Below are 19,753 nucleotides of genomic sequence, written 5' to 3'. Positions count from 1 at the left end.
CCCTGGCCACTTCATGAGGGAGGCCTGATGGTCCTCTAGTGTGCTTGCTGCCTGGCACCGTGGAACCCGATTGGCATCTGCCATAGAATATCAGAACTGGCAGGTTCCTCATTGGCACCTTGTGCTTTTCACAGAACATCATTTTTTCATTTTAATTTTTGAGGTGTCTTTGAATTCTGCCCTCTGTAGGTTGGTCATTTATATTTCTAGTAAAAGGTGTGGCATCCTTTCATTCCTAGCACATGACCCAGTTCACATCAGTATAGACATCAGGCATGATTTTGTTTCCTCACTGAGATCTGATTTGTCGCTTTAATTATTCTCAGCCATCTTATTTACCGCTTTTATTTCTGATGAGTGAAAATTTTAGAAACAAGCTTTCAGATCCCGGTTTAAAAGCTCTCATTGTGCCATTTCCACTGTGACATGAAGAAAACATTAAATCCTTGTTATTTAAGTATCTCTCAGGCAGCTAGCAGTGCATTGCACCCTTCCTTCATGCGTTTGTTGTTTCTTTTTCCCTTTACATGCTTGTGTTCACCACCCACTATGTTCTCAACAGCTCTCTTAGTCACCAAATACTTTACGCCGGCTGCTCTTCTGCTCCAGTTGTTGCTCAGCCTGTGTGGCTGCTCTTGGAGCCTTGTGGGAGACATGAGGTAATGATGCAGAGGTGTGCTTCTTTATTCACAAATACACAATATGCACTCCCTATTTTCTCTCCTTTTCACTTGCTCTCACCAGTATGTGGTTGGGTTAATGAGTTCTTTGCTTGGGTTTTCCCCCCCTGCGCACTGGCAGCACTACACAGCCTTGACGGGAGATGTTATGAGGTGACTTCAGCATTTAAAAATGTTCAAACGCCACACTTCACGCTTATGTGTACCCGCATGGCCAGTCTAGTCTTTTTTGCCTAGCAGTCACAGGTCAACAGGTGGGATTCTAAAAGATACAAGCTCGTGTCGGCAGTAGGAATAATTTTAGTGGTCAAAGTGAATCTCGTTTTCTGTAAGAAATACAGATATTTTTATTTGAAAACTTCAGATAAATAGTAAATTCATTCAGAGAGCCAGTCTACCAGTTGGTGTTTAATATTTATGCAAGCGGCGGTTTGAAGACTTTCTCACGTTCACCACTTTATCGAGTCATCGAGATAACGTAAAGTTCATATGGGAACTCTGATTCACTCCCCCCACCCGCTTGCTTTCTTTTTGAATTTTCTGACGGGTCTGTTTGTCAGATATGCTGGCTGCTCATGTGTGTGACAATCTGTCTTTGTAGTCGATCTTGTTGAATGAGTGATGTGCGATTGTGTGTGTGTGTGTGTGTGTGTAGTCTATTCTCTGTCATTCAGAAAGGATTCATTTAGTGGCTCAGATCTTGTCAGCTACAGACTCGCTTCTTTGTGTCAGTCAGTCTGTGTGAGTCTGTATGTGCTCGCAAATGAATAAAAATTACTCTCACACAAAGGTATGATTCTTATTTGTGTGCTCAGCTTTTAATCAGTGATACTGCTAGCTGAGATGCTAATCGAAACACCTGACTCCAGCTGAGACAGAAGAATGGCTCTCTAATTGTAAAATCCACCACTGAATATTGAGGTTTACGAGAACAAGGTTATTTATTTGTAGTGCATAAAAGTGCTTAACTGTTAACCCTACATAACAGTTGCAGTGCGATAGCAGTGATCTGTGCTCGCTGTTATCTGCTCTTTATACAGGGCTCTAGACTAACTTTTTGCCATGGGCGTACCGGTACGCCTAACTTTAAAAAGTTAGGCGTAATTATTTTCTAATAATTTATATAATTTAATGTGTTTTTCTGGATACACTGTGCTTTTTCAGCATTCAAAGATTGATGACACCGTGTCAGAGCACTGGCTATGAATTTCAGAAGGATCAGGCCTTAACTTAACAGAAAAGTTAGCAATAGTTCTTTTCCTATTACAGCTACATCCACTTCTGTCGTGCCTAGGCTGCTCACTAGGGCTGGGTATCATCACTGATTTCTATAATCCATTCGATTCCGGTTTTCAAAGTCCCGATTCGATTCAACTTAGCCTCAGACAGTCAGAAATATTATAATTCTGATCATTTATCAGTACTGATACACATGAGACTTCTTCAGAATTGTGAAAATCACAGCAGATGCCTTTGTGTGAAAGTAACTGAGAATAAAACACAGAAAAACATGAAGGAGATTTTCCCTGGTCTGGCTTTTTATAGCAGATAACCTTAAAAATATTCTACAATGTTCTGCATATAAAGTTTAAATTTCTTCAGTATTGAACAACAGAAAAAATTGGCTTTCTTGTCCGAGGTCATTTAAGTGAAAAAAAGAAAAGAAAAAGTGTAATACAGAATAACCTATGTCATATTGAAGGGTTAATTAACGGGAATAGTAGCCTCTGTCGTTTGTGTGTGGCTTGATTACATTAGCATCCCTGTGATAAGGGCCTGCTCTGTCAAAACAAAAGGCCAAAAACATAAAAAATGCAGCAGGTCATTAACCAGCTTCACAGGTTTTACCTCTTAATCAAAGAGAGAGATGTGTGGAGTGTGGAGCTTCATCACTAATTAGTCTCTCACAGGACAAATAGATACATTTAGCTGGCTAGGATACTGGCAACGGTACTACTGGTAGCGTACACTCACCTTATTTGTCCCCAGTAGGAATCATTTATGATAATTAGGAATTTCCCAGATTCCAGTGTGTCGATTCAGTTCCAAGCTTTAAATGGGACACGCCCCCTAGGATGGTTGATAATGACCTGACCTGAGCTAATGATGATGATTCTGATGACTTCTAGATACAGACATGTATTGTTAGGCTCATTTGTCCTAAAGAAATAGACTTTACATGTGATAAACAATTTGCATACATTCTTGTGTATGAGAGTCTATTCGCCACTTCAAAGAAAGTTTGACTAACAACAGCTAACAGCAGCAAAAACAGAAGTTCTTACCTTAACCTCCTACGACCTGGCGTCCACATATGTGGACATCACATTTTGGGTTATTTAGACCAAAATACTCAATTTTGCTCTACAAGGGCCTGATATCCACTTACGAGGACATAATACTGCTACTGTTCTATCAAAATTTTAAATGAATATCCTCATATGTGGCTCGTATTTTTCTTAGAAACAAAAATTAGATAAAAACAAAATCTGGTAATTCTTTGTTTTTACATTCATCAGGTCCCAATCAGCTCAAATATCCATCCATCCATCCATCTTCATCCGCTTTGTCCGGGGCCGGGTCGCGGGGGCAGCAGCCTAAGCAAAGAGGCCCAGACCTCCCTCTCCCCAGCCACCTCCTCCAGCTTATCCGGGGGAATACCAAGGCGTTCCCAGGCCAGCCGAGAGATATAATCTCTCCAGCGTGTCCTGGGTCTGCCCCGGGGCCTCCTCCCGGTGGGACATGCCTGGAACACCTCACCCAGGAGGCGCCCAGGGGGCATCCTTGTCAGATGCCCGAACCACCTCAGCTGGCTCCTTTCGATGTGGAGCAGCAGCTGCTCTACTCTGAGCCCCTCCCGGATGGCCGAACTTCTCACCCTATCTCTAAGGGAGAGGCCAGCCACCCTTCGGAGGAAGCTCATTTCTGCCGCTTGTATCCGCGATCTCGTTCTTTCGGTCACTACCCACAGCTCGTGGCCATAGGTGAGGGTAGGGACGTAGATCGACCGGTAAATTGAGAGCTTCGCTTTTACACTCAGCTCCCTCTTCACCACGACGGACCGGTGCAGCGTCCGCATTACTGCAGCTGCAGCCCCAATCCGTCTGTCGATCTCCGGCTCCCTTCTCCCATCACTCGCGAACAAGACCCCGAGATACTTGAACTCCTCCACTTGGGGCAGGAACTCATCCCCGACACGGAGTGGGCACTCCACCCTTTTCCGGCTGAGAACCATGGCCTCAGATTTGGAGGTGCTGATCCTCATTCCCGCTGCTTCACACTCGGCTGCGAACTGTTCCAGTGCGAGCTGGAGGCCCTCACCCGATGAAGCCAACAGAACCACATAATCTGCAAAAATCAGAGATGAGATTCTGAGGCCACCAAAGCGAAAGCCCTCCGCCACTTGGCTGCGCCTAGAAATCCTGTCCATAAAAATTATGAACAGAACCGGAGACAAAGGGCAGCCCTGGCGGAGCCCATCACCCACCGGGAACGAGTCCAACTTATTGCCGGCGATGCGAACCAAGCTCTTGCAACGGTTGTATAGGGATCGAATGGCCCGTAGCAATGGGCCAGACACCCCATATTTCCGCAACACCTCCCACAGGACACCCCGAGGGACACGGTCGAATGCCTTCTCCAAGTCCACAAAACACATGTAGACTGGTTGGTCAAACTCCCATGCACCCTCAAGTATCCTGGAGAGGATAAAGAGCTGGTCCAGTGTTCCGCGACCAGGACGAAAACCGCATTGTTCCTCCTGTATCCGAGGTTCGACTAATGGACGAACTCTCCTTTCCAGCACCCTGGCATAGACTTTCCCAGGAAGGCTGAGGAGTGTGAGCCCCCTGTAGTTGGAACACACCCTCCGGTCCCCTTTCTTAAAGATGGGGACCACCACCCCGGTCTGCCAGTCCACAGGTACTGCCCCTGATCTCCACGCAACATTGCAGAGGCGTGTCAACCAGGACAGCCCTACAACGTCCAGAGCCTTCAGGAACTCGGGGCGGACCTCATCAACACCAGGGGCTCTGCCACCAAGGAGTTGTTTAACTGCCTTAGTGACCTCGCCCCCGGAAATTGGCGGGTCATTCCCCTCATCCCCAGACTCTGCTTCCTCCTCGGAAGACGTGTCAGTGGGATTAAGGAGGTCCTCGAAGTATTCCTTCCACCGCCTGACAATTTTCTCAGTCGACGTCAGCAGCGCTCCGCCAGCACTATACACAGAGCACCGCTTTCCCCTCCTGAGACGTCTGACGGTTTGCCAGAATCTCTTCGAGGCAGTCTGAAAGTCTTTTTCAATGGCCTCTCCGAACTCCTCCCACACCCGAGTTTTTGCTTCAGCCACTGCCCGAGCCACATTCCGCTTGGCCTGTCGATACCTGTCGGCTGCCTCCGGAGTCCCACAGGCTAACCAAGCCCGATAGGACTCCTTCTTCAGCCTGGTGGCTCCCTTCACCTCTGGTGTCCACCATTTGGTTCGGGGATTACCACCATGGCAGGCACCAACCACCTTGCGGCCGCAGCTCAATGCAGCAGCTTTGGCAATGGAGATGCTGAACATGGTCCATTCGAACTCAATGTCCCCAGTCTCCCTCGGAATGCTGTTGAAGCTCTGCCGGAGGTGTGCGTTGAAGATCTCGCGGACTGGGGCCTCTGCTAGACGTTCCCAGCACACCCTCACTACGCGTTTAGGTGCACCAGGTCTGTCCAGCGTCCTCCCCCGCCACCTGATCCAACTCACCACCAGGTGGTGATCAGTTGACAGCTCAGCCCCTCTCTTTACCCGAGTGTCCAGAACATATGGTCGATGATCGATTACAAAATCGATCATCGACCTACGGCCTAGAGCATCCTGGTGCCACGTGCACTTATGGACACTCTTATGTTCGAACAGGGTGTTCGTTATGGCCAAACTGTGATTAGCACAGAAGTCCAATAACAGAGCACCGCTCGGGTTCAGATCAGGGAGGCCGTTCCTCCCAATCACGCCCCTCCAGGTCTCGCTGTCGTTACCCACGTGAGCATTGAAGTCCGGGTGGAGCACCGTCCAGCACCCCCCCCCCAGGGACTCTAAGAAGGCTGGGTACTCTGAACTGCCACTCGGCGCATAAGCGCAGATGACAGTCAGGACCCGTTCCCCGACCCTAAGGCGCAGGGAACAAACCCTCTCGTCCACCGGGAAAAACCCCAACGTACCGGCAGCAAGCCGAGGGGATATTAGAATACCCACCCCAGCCCGCCGCCTCTCACCAGGGGCAACTCCAGACTGAGACAGAGTCCAGCCCCTCTCCAGGAGACTGGTTCCAGAGCCCAAGCCATGTGTAGAGGTGAGCCCGACTATATCTAGCCGGTACCTCTCAACCTCACGCACTAACTCAGGCTCCTTCCCCACCAGAGAGGTGACATTCCATGTCCCTATTGCCAGTCTTGGCAGCCGGGGGTCAGTCCGCCAGGGCCTCCGCTCCTGGCCGCCACCCGGCACACAATGCACCCGACCCCTATGGCGCCTCCTGCGGGTGGTGGGCCTGCGGGAGGATGGGCCCATGTCTCCTCTTCGGGCTGTGCCCGGCCGGGCCCCATGGACTAAGGCCCGGCCACCAGACGCTCGCCCTCGGGCACCCTCCCCGGGCCTGGCTCCAGGGCGGGGCCCCGGTAACCCTGTCCCGGGCAGGGTAAACTGTTCCCTCGGTGTCCTTTTCATAAGGGTCTTAGCTCAAATATCAAAGAGAAATTAAAAATGCATGCTGTGGAAGAGTTCGGGCCTTAGGAGGTTAAAAACAGTTCAGGACATCCTCAACATCGGACCTCAGTATTGTTGTCATCTGACATAAGTGAACATCACTTAACACATTGGGTTACTTTCAAGTTTTAATCTTCTCTAGCATCTAAACAGCAACAGACTTCCTACACTCACTACAGACAAACAACAACCATAGTTGTTTTTCCTACAGTGGCTAACGTAGCTAGGATTTTGCATTGAATTGGGAGGGTTACGGAAAACTCAGATGACTACAACGTAGTAATATTAATGTAAGTTAATCAAGTAGGGAAGTTTCATTGCCAAAATTATGCTGATTTCCAGCTTCATGTTATAGTTTTACATTAGTCTCAGTCCAAAATAATCTTTATTTGGCCTCGGTTTAGTCATTTTATCTACTCCCTGCCCCCATACTAATCTAATCCGACTTTCTTCTCATTGGTTGCCTCTTACAAACAGAAGATTTTAACAGCAGGGTGGATGGGGGTCATAGAGAAAAAACACATATGCTGACCTCATTGTTAGAAACTTTGGGCATGTTTGATATGAGGTAATAAACAGTAAACTGACAGTACAATAGATCGATTTCACAGCTTTACAGCTTTTGTTAAAATTGCTCATTCATCTCTGTCATTTTCTAGAGAGAATGATTAAAAAAAACCCTGCCAAAAAAGATAAACAACCCAGCGGGTAATGAAAGCAATAAGAACGTGTTTAAGTACATAAAATGTTACATCCAGGACCTTTGAGAAATAGTGGGCTCTCAGTGCATGAAATGAGGTTAAGCTGTTTAACTGGTGTTTTATCTATGTCAGCCAGACGATAATGCAGATTCGAAATAGGCAGTGCGAGTTAAACTAAACCAGAGGCCGTTTTTCGGTATTTAATATTTGATACATATCCAGTTATCTTTGCCGCCAGTGATGCAAACAGGAGCAGACACTCACTAAAAAAGTCAAGCCCTACATTATTCAGAGTAATAATCCCGCATGTTTTCCGAACACTTCGCTCACTCGGCAGTGCAGAACCTTTGACAGACAGTGAAATCAGCTCTCTGTGTGTTTATGCTGTCCATGGGAGCTTAATTGGTGTAAGCGTGGGCGAGGGGAGACAGACACACACACACTACACAAACATGCCATACGTCTATGTGCACATCCTGTGCTGTTTGAAACACATCTGCACTGTACCTCATTGCACATATGCACACTGCTGTCCTCATTTTGTCTCATTCTGTGCTTCTCTGTTCCTCCCACTTGTCTTGCATATCATCCTCTCTCTGCTCCTCTTTCTGTTCTTACTTTAGCTTCCTTGCCCTCTGCTGCTGTATCTCCTTTTCTTCTTTCTGCCATCTATCCACTCTCCTCCTCTCCTGTGTTTTCTCTCCTCCCCTGAGTGAGAGGTGAGCTCAAATGACTGGGGATAAAAAGGAGCAGCAGCATCAGGTGTAAATGGTTTCTGTCTTGACCACTTTAACAGCTGACTGCTCTTTTGGCTGAAAAATAACTTTTATTTATGATTTCTTTCCTTTCTATCTGTCTTTTGTGGTGCTTTAGTTCAGAGATGACTAAATGACAATTCTAATAATTAATTACAAATTGCTTATTTCGAAGCAAATGAATCAGTTTTAGCAGCTTAAAACCTGTTGTTCTCTTTATGAACAACAACGACAAACTAAAAAGGAAAATGTACCACACAATGCAAAACAACAGTTATACAGTATTATAATTTTTGTGTTTTGTCATGGGTCATGAGTTTTCAACCAGCTGTGCATCCATCAGGTTGGTTTTTAAAGATGCTAGAATTTGGGACATGTTTTGTACCTGGAGCATGTTCACTACTGTGTGTGTGTGTGTGTGTGTGTGTGTGTGTGTGTGTGTGTGTGTGTGTGTGTGTGTGTGTGTGTGTGTGTGTGTGTGTGTGTTGCCATTTACTATTAGCTGAAAATAGTGTGAGGTGATGGAAACATTGCTTTAGTAGAAGAAGCAATAAAATGGTTGGATGTAAAACACTTCACTACAAATAAAACTGTATTATTGGCAAATTCCAGACAAAGCAGCAAAAATAAATATTCCTCCTCAGCGTTACATGGATTAGCATTATTGTGAGCTCATTTTAAACACTTTACATTCTGCTTACAATCAGCTCAGAAACACAGGCCTACATTTTGATTTACCGAAGTATATTAAATATATTTATTTAAAAACAGGTGAATTAAAGGCTTGAGCCTTTGACTTTCAATATCTACAGTAGGATTTGTATTAGAAAAACAGCTGGTTAAACTTGATGCTAATCTGAAAGCGTTTGTGGAATCTGTTTGACACAGGAGGAGTTACCTTCTCCTTCATTGAAGCTTTCTTTACTAACATGGTAAACAAGTTACATATGTTACACATGTTGGCTGTGATGGTCAACAGGAGAAACTCAATTCAACTCAAGTGCAGTGAAAGCAATGTAAGCTTGTCTACTATGCTAGTCTCCCATCCATCACCTGTGATGGAAATAGATGTGTGAGAAGACTTCTGACACAATACTGAGATGAAAGGAGAAAGACCCTGACAGAACACTACTGTTTTATACATATTTCAGACCTGGTTATGTGTGTATGCCGGCGATATGAATGAGGCCCCAGAGGTTTAAAATATGGGTAACTAAAGTTTTTTTTTTTTTATATAAGATCAAGGATCTGTCCATGTCAAACAAACTGTTGGCTTTCAGTCGTGTTTAGTCATATTTATTCCTGTTTAAAAAATCCATCAGTGAATAAATACTTAGGTCAAATATTTTTGCTCTACAGCACCTCGGTAAGAAATAATAAAAACACTGTATTACTGAGCACAGGAAACTTATTAGAGCTTCAATTTAAATGGAATATAAGGACTTGTGCCACTCTGCTAAGAATGAATACAGTAAATACCATTATTCCTCTTACCTGTTACAGATAGATTGTAGGAAAGCGCACCTTACTGCATTTATTAACTTGCCAAAAAAACTCATATCTCCACCTTAAAATTAATAAGACTTGACATTGTTATCTGAGACTCTAAATTCATCAGGAATTTTTTTTACTGAGGTTACATGTCAATGGAGGCTGAAGGGTAGTTTTGCCTTAATGTCTGTGGTGGTGGCTGTGTTGGTATGCTATATGAATGAGTAGAAATCATTAAAATTCATCTTTCTAAGTTGTAAAAATTAAAACATGAAAAACACATGTTGACAAAAAAAATACATTATATGATTTTAACAACAGCCAGTAGCACTGGCAGCATTGGCTGACTTTTTTCTGGTATTACTCTGAAAAAGCAAGTGGAACTCAGAGATATGAAATGTAATTTCCATATTTAATCATCTGTTTGACTCCTTTACCGAGTGTGAGCTGGTGTGCGAGTGAGTATTTATGGATTCAAATGAAGACTCCTGTCTTCATTTGAATCCAAGTCTAGCTTCAGGGGATTTTTTTTTTATTCCTCTCACCAACCTGTCAGCTACTTGTTGCCATGGTAGCATTATGTCAGAAGAGTGAGTGTGTGTGTGTTTGTTTGTTTTTGTGTATGTGTGTATGTTTTATGATGTTGACAGATGAAGCTGTAGGGGTGATGTGCTTATTGATACATAGAGATGTTTCTCCGACACCCACGTGTGAATAAACATCAGTAATGCACATAAAGAATAAATGCAAAATTATGTCATTAAACCTGGGACCAAAATAACAGTGTGACCAGCATTCTGCTTTGACCTTTTAACTAGAGCACTCCACTTTGATTGCCTGCAGTCAGTGAAGTAAAGTAGGATTTGAGGTTTTGGTGACAGATACTGTGTGTTCAAATCTTAGCCAATGTAAAGGCTTAAAATATGCTTAAATCACAGTTGCACTTTAAAGAGTCTTTAAGGGACAGTCCAATATTTCTTTTGGAAAGAATGATACCACTGTTTTATCTTAGCTTCACCAGCAAACACTGAAAAATCATCCCATTTACTGCTTGTTTAAACTTGGCAAACAGCTATACATTTATATTGTGCTTGTTATTCAAGCACTTTACAATTTGATTGTCATACACCCATTAGCACACACACCAAGACTGTGAACCAGGTTATAAGGTGACACCACTGGCAGCCACTAAGTGCGCTCCCTTTAGCTGATTTTAATACACTGGTAGAATGGCTGGAGAATGCGATAATTCCTCAGTGGAGCTGGAGGTAGCTCTGAGGTTTTCAGTCTCCACAGTCTCTTGGTGTAGCATTATACTCGGATACTGAAGGTCATATGTCAATCTATACTTGATGCAGAGATAGATGCTGTTGTGTGTTGGGTTTCTGAGTGGTCAGTGCACAAACAAATTGGGTCACAAATCTCAGCTTGTAAAAAATGGGTTGTTGATTGGTGACTGAATCCCCTTCAGTGGTTTGAAAAATTCAATTTTGTATTATATTGGAAAACAGCAGAGTGAATGTCGCTTCAGCTGTGTCCCCGGGCGACAGCATTAGAGGAAAAAGTAACACAACTGCTTATCGTACATGTGGCATCTTTGGATAGAAAAAAAGCACCTGCCTTCACCCTCCGTATTCAGCTGTTGAAAGAGGGCACAGCGAAACAAGGATCACAGCGATCGATTTCGATCAACGCTCTCTCCGTCACACACATGCTCACACACGCAAGCAGGAATGTAAAGCCAATAGCTGTTTGGTCATGTGTGACAAGTTACAGTTAAACCATCTGCTCTGACCTCGTTAGACTTATTGTCTTTACTGTATACTATACTATACTAAGTATACACATGCTAATGATTATATTTTAGAAAAGAAGCGTCTAGTTATGCAATTTCATTATGCAGAAATGTTAATTCTCACAATAGGTCTTTGCTCAATTGTTATTGGTAAAGATGCATATTTGATGCATTCATCTTTTTTTTTTTTTTAATGGATCAGATTGAAAAGAATGAAGTAAAGTCCCAGTTGTTATTGTAAAACCTATGTAAAATATGATATTTACAGTACTATCTTTTATGGTATTTATCAGCGTTGCAGAAAGCTCAGTAAGTTTAGTCAGCATAATAAATGCATTTAACGGGCGTTTCCCTAGATATGCCTGGAGGAACTGAGTAAATGTCATGGATTTGGATGCACAATAAATTAAAACATTTATTTATGCAGAAACATGTACTTGTGTGTGCCTGAATGCATGACTAGTAATATATAAGTTGCACATAACAAGTAATGTTTTAACCACTTGCACATATATCTTGTTAATAAATACAAAGGTGCAGTTCAGACATGAACAAAATTAAATAAATGTTGAATATGAAGCAAATGTAGCCAAAGCAGAAAACAGTCATTATACAGGTGGATTTAAATGCGGAGTATGTGTCATGCAGTAGATAAATTCAGAAAATCATCATATACGTACATTCTGACAGGGTCTCATAAATAATAATTCACAGCACAAAGACATTTGAGCTGGTGAAAATTAGCATAAAACTCCTTCCCTCAAAAAAGAGGAATGCTGCTTTTGGTTTACCTCATTGGGATTATTCATGTTGCATTTTTCACTACAAATGTGTTTTTGTTTAGTTTTTATTTTTAATCTTTATATGTGAAAAATACAGTCTTGTTTAAAAAAAGACATCTCTTCAACCACAGCACATCAATATTAAAATATAGAGTAATTAAAATGCTAGCATAAAGTTTGACTGATGCCAATTGGTTACTGTTGAGTTTGACCGTCTGCTCTGAACTGACTAAAAATTGAAACTGACACAATACATTCTAATTGAATGGACCACTAAACTGTACTGTACACATTACATTACTGTGCAATATACTGAACTGTACATTAAAGGGAAGATTTCTTTTTAGCACAAAGCAGAAGTGGTTTCTTTCTTCTGGGTCCACACATTCAGTGATTAAACTTGTAAGTGGCCTTGTGCCTACTCACAGAACAGGAGTTACATTTAGTAACAACTGTTATTAACTACTGTTTTTGTACAGTTGTTATTCTAGCACTCATTTAAATTGTAATGATCAGCCAAAAATGAAAAATAATACCTTTAACAGTGGTATGAGACCGTTCTCATTCTCAACGCATAACATTACCAACGATTTGTCACGTCTCGAGGCATCCCATAGAAACGTGAAAGGTAACCTGTCGCATCCCTATGAGGAGCACCGGATTGTGGATGGAATCCAACAGAATGACACTTCTGGCGGTAACACATGTTCCAGCTGTTTATTCCAGCCCTAACCCAACCATAACCTTATCCCTAACCTTAACCACAATCTTAATCGTATTAGATAGTGTTTTCCAAAGCGATTATTGATGAGAAAATAAATATACATCTGTAGATTCATTCCAAATGGTTCTCGTGTTTCCGAACACGTAACATACAGACAGGTTGGATGGCCGAAAGTGTAACATATCGACATTTGTCACATGGCGTCGTATGTTACGTTATGGGATAAGAACGTGTTGGTGATATCAGATGATTTGTTTTTTGTCTTTTTTTAGTATTACTTTTTACCTTTATGATATATGAGACCTTGTTGAGTATTTTTACCTTTTAGTTTTGTGACACCACAATGTACAGGTGTAATCCTTGCCTTTCGTGTGAATATTGTCTGGTGGTAACAGTTGTACTTTAATAGCTTTTATGAGCACTAATCCACTTTCTCCATACTGTATACAGGTACCCTAAACCAGCGCAAGTGGGGTAAGAAGTATCCATCCTGTAACAGTCCCAGACAGTCTCCTGTGGACATCGACGAGACATTTACCCAGGTTAGGCTGCAGTACCAGAATCTACAGCTGGAGGGCTGGAACAGCTTGACAGCAGAGTCTACCACCATTCACAACAACGGGAAGACTGGTATGTTGATAGCCCTCTACTGTCCCTTGTGTGCTTTTGTTTGTGTTTGACCCTAATACGTATAATTTCCAGCATCTATCTTTTTACCTTAACCAGTGCTGTTTCTTAATTTTCTTTAAAAAAATATTCTGTCCTGTCCAACGACAAGCCAGTTCATCTCTACTGAACTATTTCACCAGCTTATTAAAGTATTAAAGTAGCGAGCACATGAGGTAGAGATACAATATATGGTCAGTTCAATTTACGGCAATGATTTTGACATACTCGTGGAGCTCGAAATTACAACATCTTAATCTCTGGCTGTGGAAATAAGCTTAACTTTCTAAATACCACAAAAAAAATGATTCACAGTTCTGAGGTTAATGAAGGAGAGCGCAGCTAGGATTTAAAGCAGAACAAGTCAAAGGAAGATGAAGAGAAAGAGACTAAGTAATTGAGAGCGATGCAACTAGAGGGACAGCAGCAGAGGGAGACCGTGTGGAGAAAGAAAGATCGATGCCAAGAGGCAGAGATGAAACTGAGCAAAAGAAAAGAGGCGACAAAAGAGCAAAGGGAAAACGTATAGAGAGGGAAGGCATGAAATGAGGACGATGTGAAGAGACAGGCAGGAGAGGCAACATGTGGAGTGATGTCTGGTCTGATAAACAAATGAAAGCTGGCTGAGCTATCATCACCCTCTTTCCAATACTGCCTGGGCTGTGGGAGTGTGTGCTTCTGTGTGCGCTCTGTATATGTTAATGGTTCCAAAATTAATCCTTTCTTGCTCTGTCTGAGAGGAAATTGCATATTAAACAGATATTCCATTGCTGGCAGGATTTTCATGAGAGAAATGTATAGCCTACAGAGTCTCATTAAAATGTTTTATTATGTTGTGAGATATTTTTCAGCAAAGTAGAAAGTGATATACCAATTGATCTGGTGATCACCAGTATTCAGCTGATGGGCCATGACAGGAACCTAACCAATCAGCCTCAGATGTATCAGATTTTGATCTCATAAGCCCGTGCTTGTGATTGTTCTGCTTGGTAGCAGTATGCTGTGTGAGCACCTAAACCAGTATAACACTGGCATATTGATTCTTCTCTGAGACCGTAATGCTAATGCTAACACTGTAACTAAGTAGGTTCGAGCCCAGCCTTGTGGTGCTTATGACAAAAAAAATTGTTATTGTTTTTTTAAATTGTTGCTGCTCTAGCGCAGCTGAAACTGATTAACAATTCCCTCTCCCACTTAACTAACCAGATCAATATGCTAGAGGTTTAACTGGCTTGATGCTAAACTCGGATTAAAAAGTGTTTCTTTAATTAATTAATTTTTTTAGAAGATAATTTTGAAGGGGTGATTGTGCCAAATTTGATCACATGAAGTTTTTAATTTTTATGAGGTGAGAAGTATGTTTCAGAATTAAAAGTTACTACTGTCTAATCTGTTGCTTAGGCTGTCAAACATTAAAGACATACTTTGAAGTTAGGAGAGACTGAATACATATAAGTAATGAGTCCTGCCTAAACAAGATTGATGATCGGCCTTTTTGGCTTCTGTGAAACTCTTTTAAACTTGTGTTCTATTGTGCATTTTAGTGGCAATCGATGTGGATGGGGAGTTCTTTGTGAGTGGCGGAGGGCTGAGGTCCAGGTTTCGTGTTGGCAGAATCACCTTCCACTGGGGTCGCTGCAATGCAACATCAGATGGGTCTGAACACAGTCTGAATGGAATGAAATACCCTCTGGAGGTAAAGGACAGTGGTGCACAGCATCAGTTTGGCTTTTTTAACCAATAACCTTACACCGTGATAACTTTTGTGTCTCTTATGGATCAGATGCAGATCTATTGTTACAATTCAGAGGAGTTCCAAAGTCTGGATGAAGCTATAGAGAAAGAAGGAAGGGTGGCTGCCTTAGCTGTGCTATTTGAGGTAGGCTGATCTGATAACTGACCTGATCACCTGATAACTAAAGTGTCATTATTAGGGTCCAATCGGTTTCTCCTCAGATACTGTAAATGTAATATTGTCATTGTTTGTCTATGTGATCCTCAATAATAGCTTGTGCTTTTGTCTGCAGATTAGCTTGGATGATAATGAGAACTTAATTCCTGTTGTGGAAGCCATTAACACTGTCAGCAGGTTTGGTAGGTTGAAGCTACAGGACAGTGCATTGCAGCTTGTGAACAATGAACATTAAATATCAAGCTATCAAATCGAGAGATAAACAAAAGCGTATGTTTTAGCAAATATAACCCAAAACACGTAATCAGGGAAAGCAGGCCTAATTTCAATTTTTCACTTAAAGGTACAGTAAATATTTTCTTTTGAGCTCAGATAGAATGTTGTACTCAATATACATCAAATAGTGTGAAATTACTTCTTACAGCAAGTTTTGTGTTCTCAAAAAGAATTAATCCATTAAAAGTACATAGGAAGCAGCGCTGCTAGACATCACTGTTCTGCCTTATCATGTTTTATATGTGTGACTAGAGACTGTCCACATATGTAGTATGTCTTATAAATTAAATTTAAAGATCACAAAACTCTTGTGACCATTTAACATATTTTCAAATCAATTAAATTTTATTTATACAGCGCCAAATTACAACAACAGTCGCCTCAAGGCGCTTTATATTGTAAGGTAGACCCTACAATATTTTCATCATCTTTTTCTCATCATGTCTTTCTTTATCTGCCTACTCCACCACTGCTGTTTTTCCCCTCCTTATTTCTTAATTTCTACCTCAATCTTCTTTCTCCTCACCAGAAGCATCACCTCCTAGGCTGAAGTCAGGGCTCTAATACATGAAAACATGCATAGAAATGCTCATTTACTCCCAGTATTATTGCTATTAATTATGAGACTGCTTAGACTCCATTCCGTCTCCAGACCAACTCAAAACAAGCCAGATAAGCAGTAACAACAACTAGTTATTAGCTAAAGTTATGCATTAGGCTCGAGCATAATAAAAATCACACTTCCCCTCTGATAAACATTAACCCCAGGTAAATTACATTCTCAAACTGTATAAGAGTTTATTTGTTAAGTGTCCAAATCTAACAATGTTGGATCCGCTTTAAAGAAAGTTTCACTGATAACAGCAACTGACCGAGGCTAACAGCAGCTAACAGCAGCAAAAACAACAGTGCTTACCAACAGAAAAGTTCAGAATATCAACAACTCACCTTAGTGCAGCTGTTATTAAACAGAAGTGAGCTTCATTGACTCATCGACTCGTATGGGACTTCTTTTGCAAACCTTCACAGCCTCAGAATGACTGCAGTCATACATACAGCTGAGGTAAACAGTGCACGACAACCAGAATGAATCTGAGAAAAATTATGAAGGAGTGCTATAAATGACCAGAGAACAACATTTAGGGATATTTTTAAAATGTTAAAGATGTTCTTGCAGCTTGTAGAAAAGATTTGCTATTTGTTGTTTTTTGCAAGGTAAGAGTGGGTCAGTGGAGGCATTCACCTTGAGGTCCTTGCTGCCAAATAACACAGACAAATACTACATCTACAACGGCTCACTGACTTCCCCCCCATGCACTGAAATGGTGGAATGGATTGTCTTTAAGCATGTTGTGCCCATATCGGAAACACAGGTAAGTACACTGAATCACACACACGCTTACCCCCAAAACTGGCCAAATGTAACACTGAATTACCGTATTTCCCGGACTACAAAGCGCACCTGAATATTAGCTGCACAAGCTAAAATCAGGGGAAAATCCTGTTTTGTACATACATTAGCCGCACCTGACTAAAAGCCGCAGGTGTTTCAATGTTGACTTATCATATGTAAGAGAATATGCACAAAGGGAATTGTCAGGAAAGAGATGGCTGTTTGGAGACATCACTTTTATTAATATTTTGAAAAACAAGTTATGGGTACATATTTGCACATGTAGTACATAACAATAACCTACAGCACACCAGAAAAATAGATTCGGCCTACCTTTTAGGCTCAGGTGCAGTGACACAGCTTTAACAAGAAGAAAAGTCAGTCATTCACCACCATCTTTCTCTTCTTCCTACGCACTAAAACCACCAAAGTCCTCTTCTCCAGTGTCGGATACAAACAGGCTCATGATGGCTTCGTCATCCACTCTTCTTCTCTCCTTCGTTGTCACTTTCAAAACCAAAGAAATCCTCATTGTCAGAGTCGAACACCCTCAGAAGGGCCGTGGCGGTGTCCTCCTCTCCATCATGCAGCAGTCCAGCCCTTCAAAATCCGTTGGTGATCGTGGATGTTTTCACACTTTTCCACGCTGTCAGAATCCACCGGTGGAGTTGGGCATAACTTGCTTTTTGGGCATAACTTGCAAGTTTATCGCCGCTCATCATCCACGCCTCCCGCTGAATGCGTAGCGCTACTTTGAAGTTTGTTTTTCGCGCTACTTCGTACGGCACTACGTTGCCTGGCGGACGGACATGTGACTAACATACCACTCTTGAACCCCGATCCTTCCGCCAGGCAACGTAGTGCCGTACAACAGCGGAACACACAAAACAAATCGTCTTACGATATGACAAAAATCATGGACAATCCATAGAAAAGCCGCACCTGACTAAAAGCCGCAGGGTTCAAAGCTTGTGCAAAAAGTAGCGGCTTATAGCCCGACATTTACGGTATTTATTCAAAAGAAAAAAAAATACTACATAGAATAAAACCATTCAAATATACATTACAGCATTATTTATATAATCATGAAAATGCTGATGCTTCTACGTGTTTACATTTCGGGACCTTTGGTATTTAATTAAGTCAGAAGTAAAGACTCCTACAAACAGCTACAAGCAAGAAATTCAGCTACTGTTATTTATTTTATCACCTGATCAGGTTTGAGATTCGCATACAGAGACAGGTCTGTGTCAGCCTGTCATTTATATATATCTCATTATCTTGTATTGGCGTCCCCTCCAGCACTTGGTGCCCTATGCACAGCACATGATGTGCATGAACAAAACAGCAGAACTGCCTGCAGTTGTGTCTGGTTGTTGTGTGAGGTTGGCATCAGGTCAATTGTCTTTGACATCTCTGCACAAAATAAAACAAAATGCTGAATTGAAGCGATGCAGTGTGACACATTAAGTCAAACTGCACAGAGCAGGGTTTTGTAGCAGGGTAATCCGGTAAACATGGCATCACGGGCTGACGCAGCAGCATTACTACATTTTGATTCTGGACTGACGACGCTTAAGGACCCCTGACTTGACGAATTGATCCGTGTAATAATCATCACTTTTGCAGCAGAGTAATGGAGAGGGAATGAGGCCTTGCGAATGGTTGCGTGTGTATTGTACATGAATATTTGTGTGTGTTTTGTGAGTGCATGCATGATTGAAACAGTGTGGCAAGGCATGACACAGGCATATTCATGCTAACCAAAAATAGAGCAGCGCTGCCTCTCTGCCTCAGCCTGGCACCAACACAAGCCACTTTAACACACACAGAGAAACACTCAGAAGCATCACTTTTGGTTTATTTCAGCAGCCTGATAGAGATTAGCAGGAAGATGTGCAACATTTTCTCTTTGTTTACCTCTGTGTGTTTTCTGTCTGCCACCAGCTTGAGGTGTTTTGTGAAGTGATGACTATGGAGCAGGCTGGTTATGTGATGCTGACGGATTACCTGCAGAACAACTTCAGAGAGCAGCAGCAGCAGTTTATGGGTCAGGTGTTTGCCTCTTACACTGGAGTCGAGGAGGTGCTCACACCCAGTATGTCATCACAGTCTAAAGGAAAAGTTTGCCATCCATTTATCCATCATATGTGTTTTTACTGACCTTTTTACAAGTTTTTTTTATGATTATTTACTGTGCACACTAATAGTCGCATTTACCAGCGTCTCCAAAAGTAAGACATTGAGATACAATGCTATTCACCCCCATCCCAATACAGCATGCTATAATTTTAAATTGTGAAAAAAAAACATCCTTATTAGGTTTTAAAGAGTTTGACTCAGAGTCTCTGAAGCTTTTCACCAATCTAATTTATACCAAATTTTGCGTGCGTGGAGGAGAAAATTGGATCACCGCTCAGGGATCAGTATAAGTATTGCATTATTAATCTTATGTTTTTTCACTCCACTAAAAATATTGCCCATCTTCTGCATCCACTATGGTTGTAATGTGGTCCTTCAAGGCTAGCCTGATTATGATCATCAAAAGATACAATTCACCGCACTCTCCATTTTCATAAAGGGGACCTTGAAATAAAGTGGGTCTTTTGGGTTGCCAAGCAGCTCGACTTTGTAATTCAGTGGCCCTGCTTCTCTCAGTGCAGGCAATTTATTTTGCAGCTCTTTTTGAAATTGAAATAACGTTTTCAGAAATTCAGAAAGGCTTTTTTTTGTCCCTGTAACAAATTCATCCACCCATGCACACACGCATACACTCAGCCTCCCAGTTTCAGCAGCTGATTAATATCAAGTTGCCTCAGAAACTCAGAACTCAAT

The 19,753-nt window shown here is 42.1% G+C and overlaps 1 protein-coding gene across 3 annotated transcripts in view; it reads left to right on the top strand.

Annotated features, from left to right (window-relative positions):
* ptprz1b (protein tyrosine phosphatase receptor type Z1b) overlaps nucleotides 1–19,753 on the top strand; it is a 70,711-nt gene that overhangs the window by 35,610 nt on the left and 15,348 nt on the right. For all 3 annotated transcript variants that reach the window (XM_080291209.1, XM_026146605.2, XM_026146604.2), the window contains exons 3-8: nucleotides 13,122–13,301; nucleotides 14,882–15,033; nucleotides 15,121–15,216; nucleotides 15,365–15,431; nucleotides 16,741–16,898; nucleotides 18,866–19,016. In XM_080291209.1, coding sequence (XP_080147335.1) covers nucleotides 13,122–13,301; nucleotides 14,882–15,033; nucleotides 15,121–15,216; nucleotides 15,365–15,431; nucleotides 16,741–16,898; nucleotides 18,866–19,016 — 804 coding nt within the window. The remainder of the gene's footprint in view (nucleotides 1–13,121; nucleotides 13,302–14,881; nucleotides 15,034–15,120; nucleotides 15,217–15,364; nucleotides 15,432–16,740; nucleotides 16,899–18,865; nucleotides 19,017–19,753) is intronic.

This window comes from Astatotilapia calliptera, chromosome 17, assembly GCF_964374335.1.
Source record: "Astatotilapia calliptera chromosome 17, fAstCal68.1, whole genome shotgun sequence".
Lineage (NCBI taxonomy): Eukaryota > Metazoa > Chordata > Actinopteri > Cichliformes > Cichlidae > Astatotilapia > Astatotilapia calliptera.
Note: the sequence above shows the minus strand (reverse complement) of the source record. Positions and strands in the feature narration are given on the sequence as shown.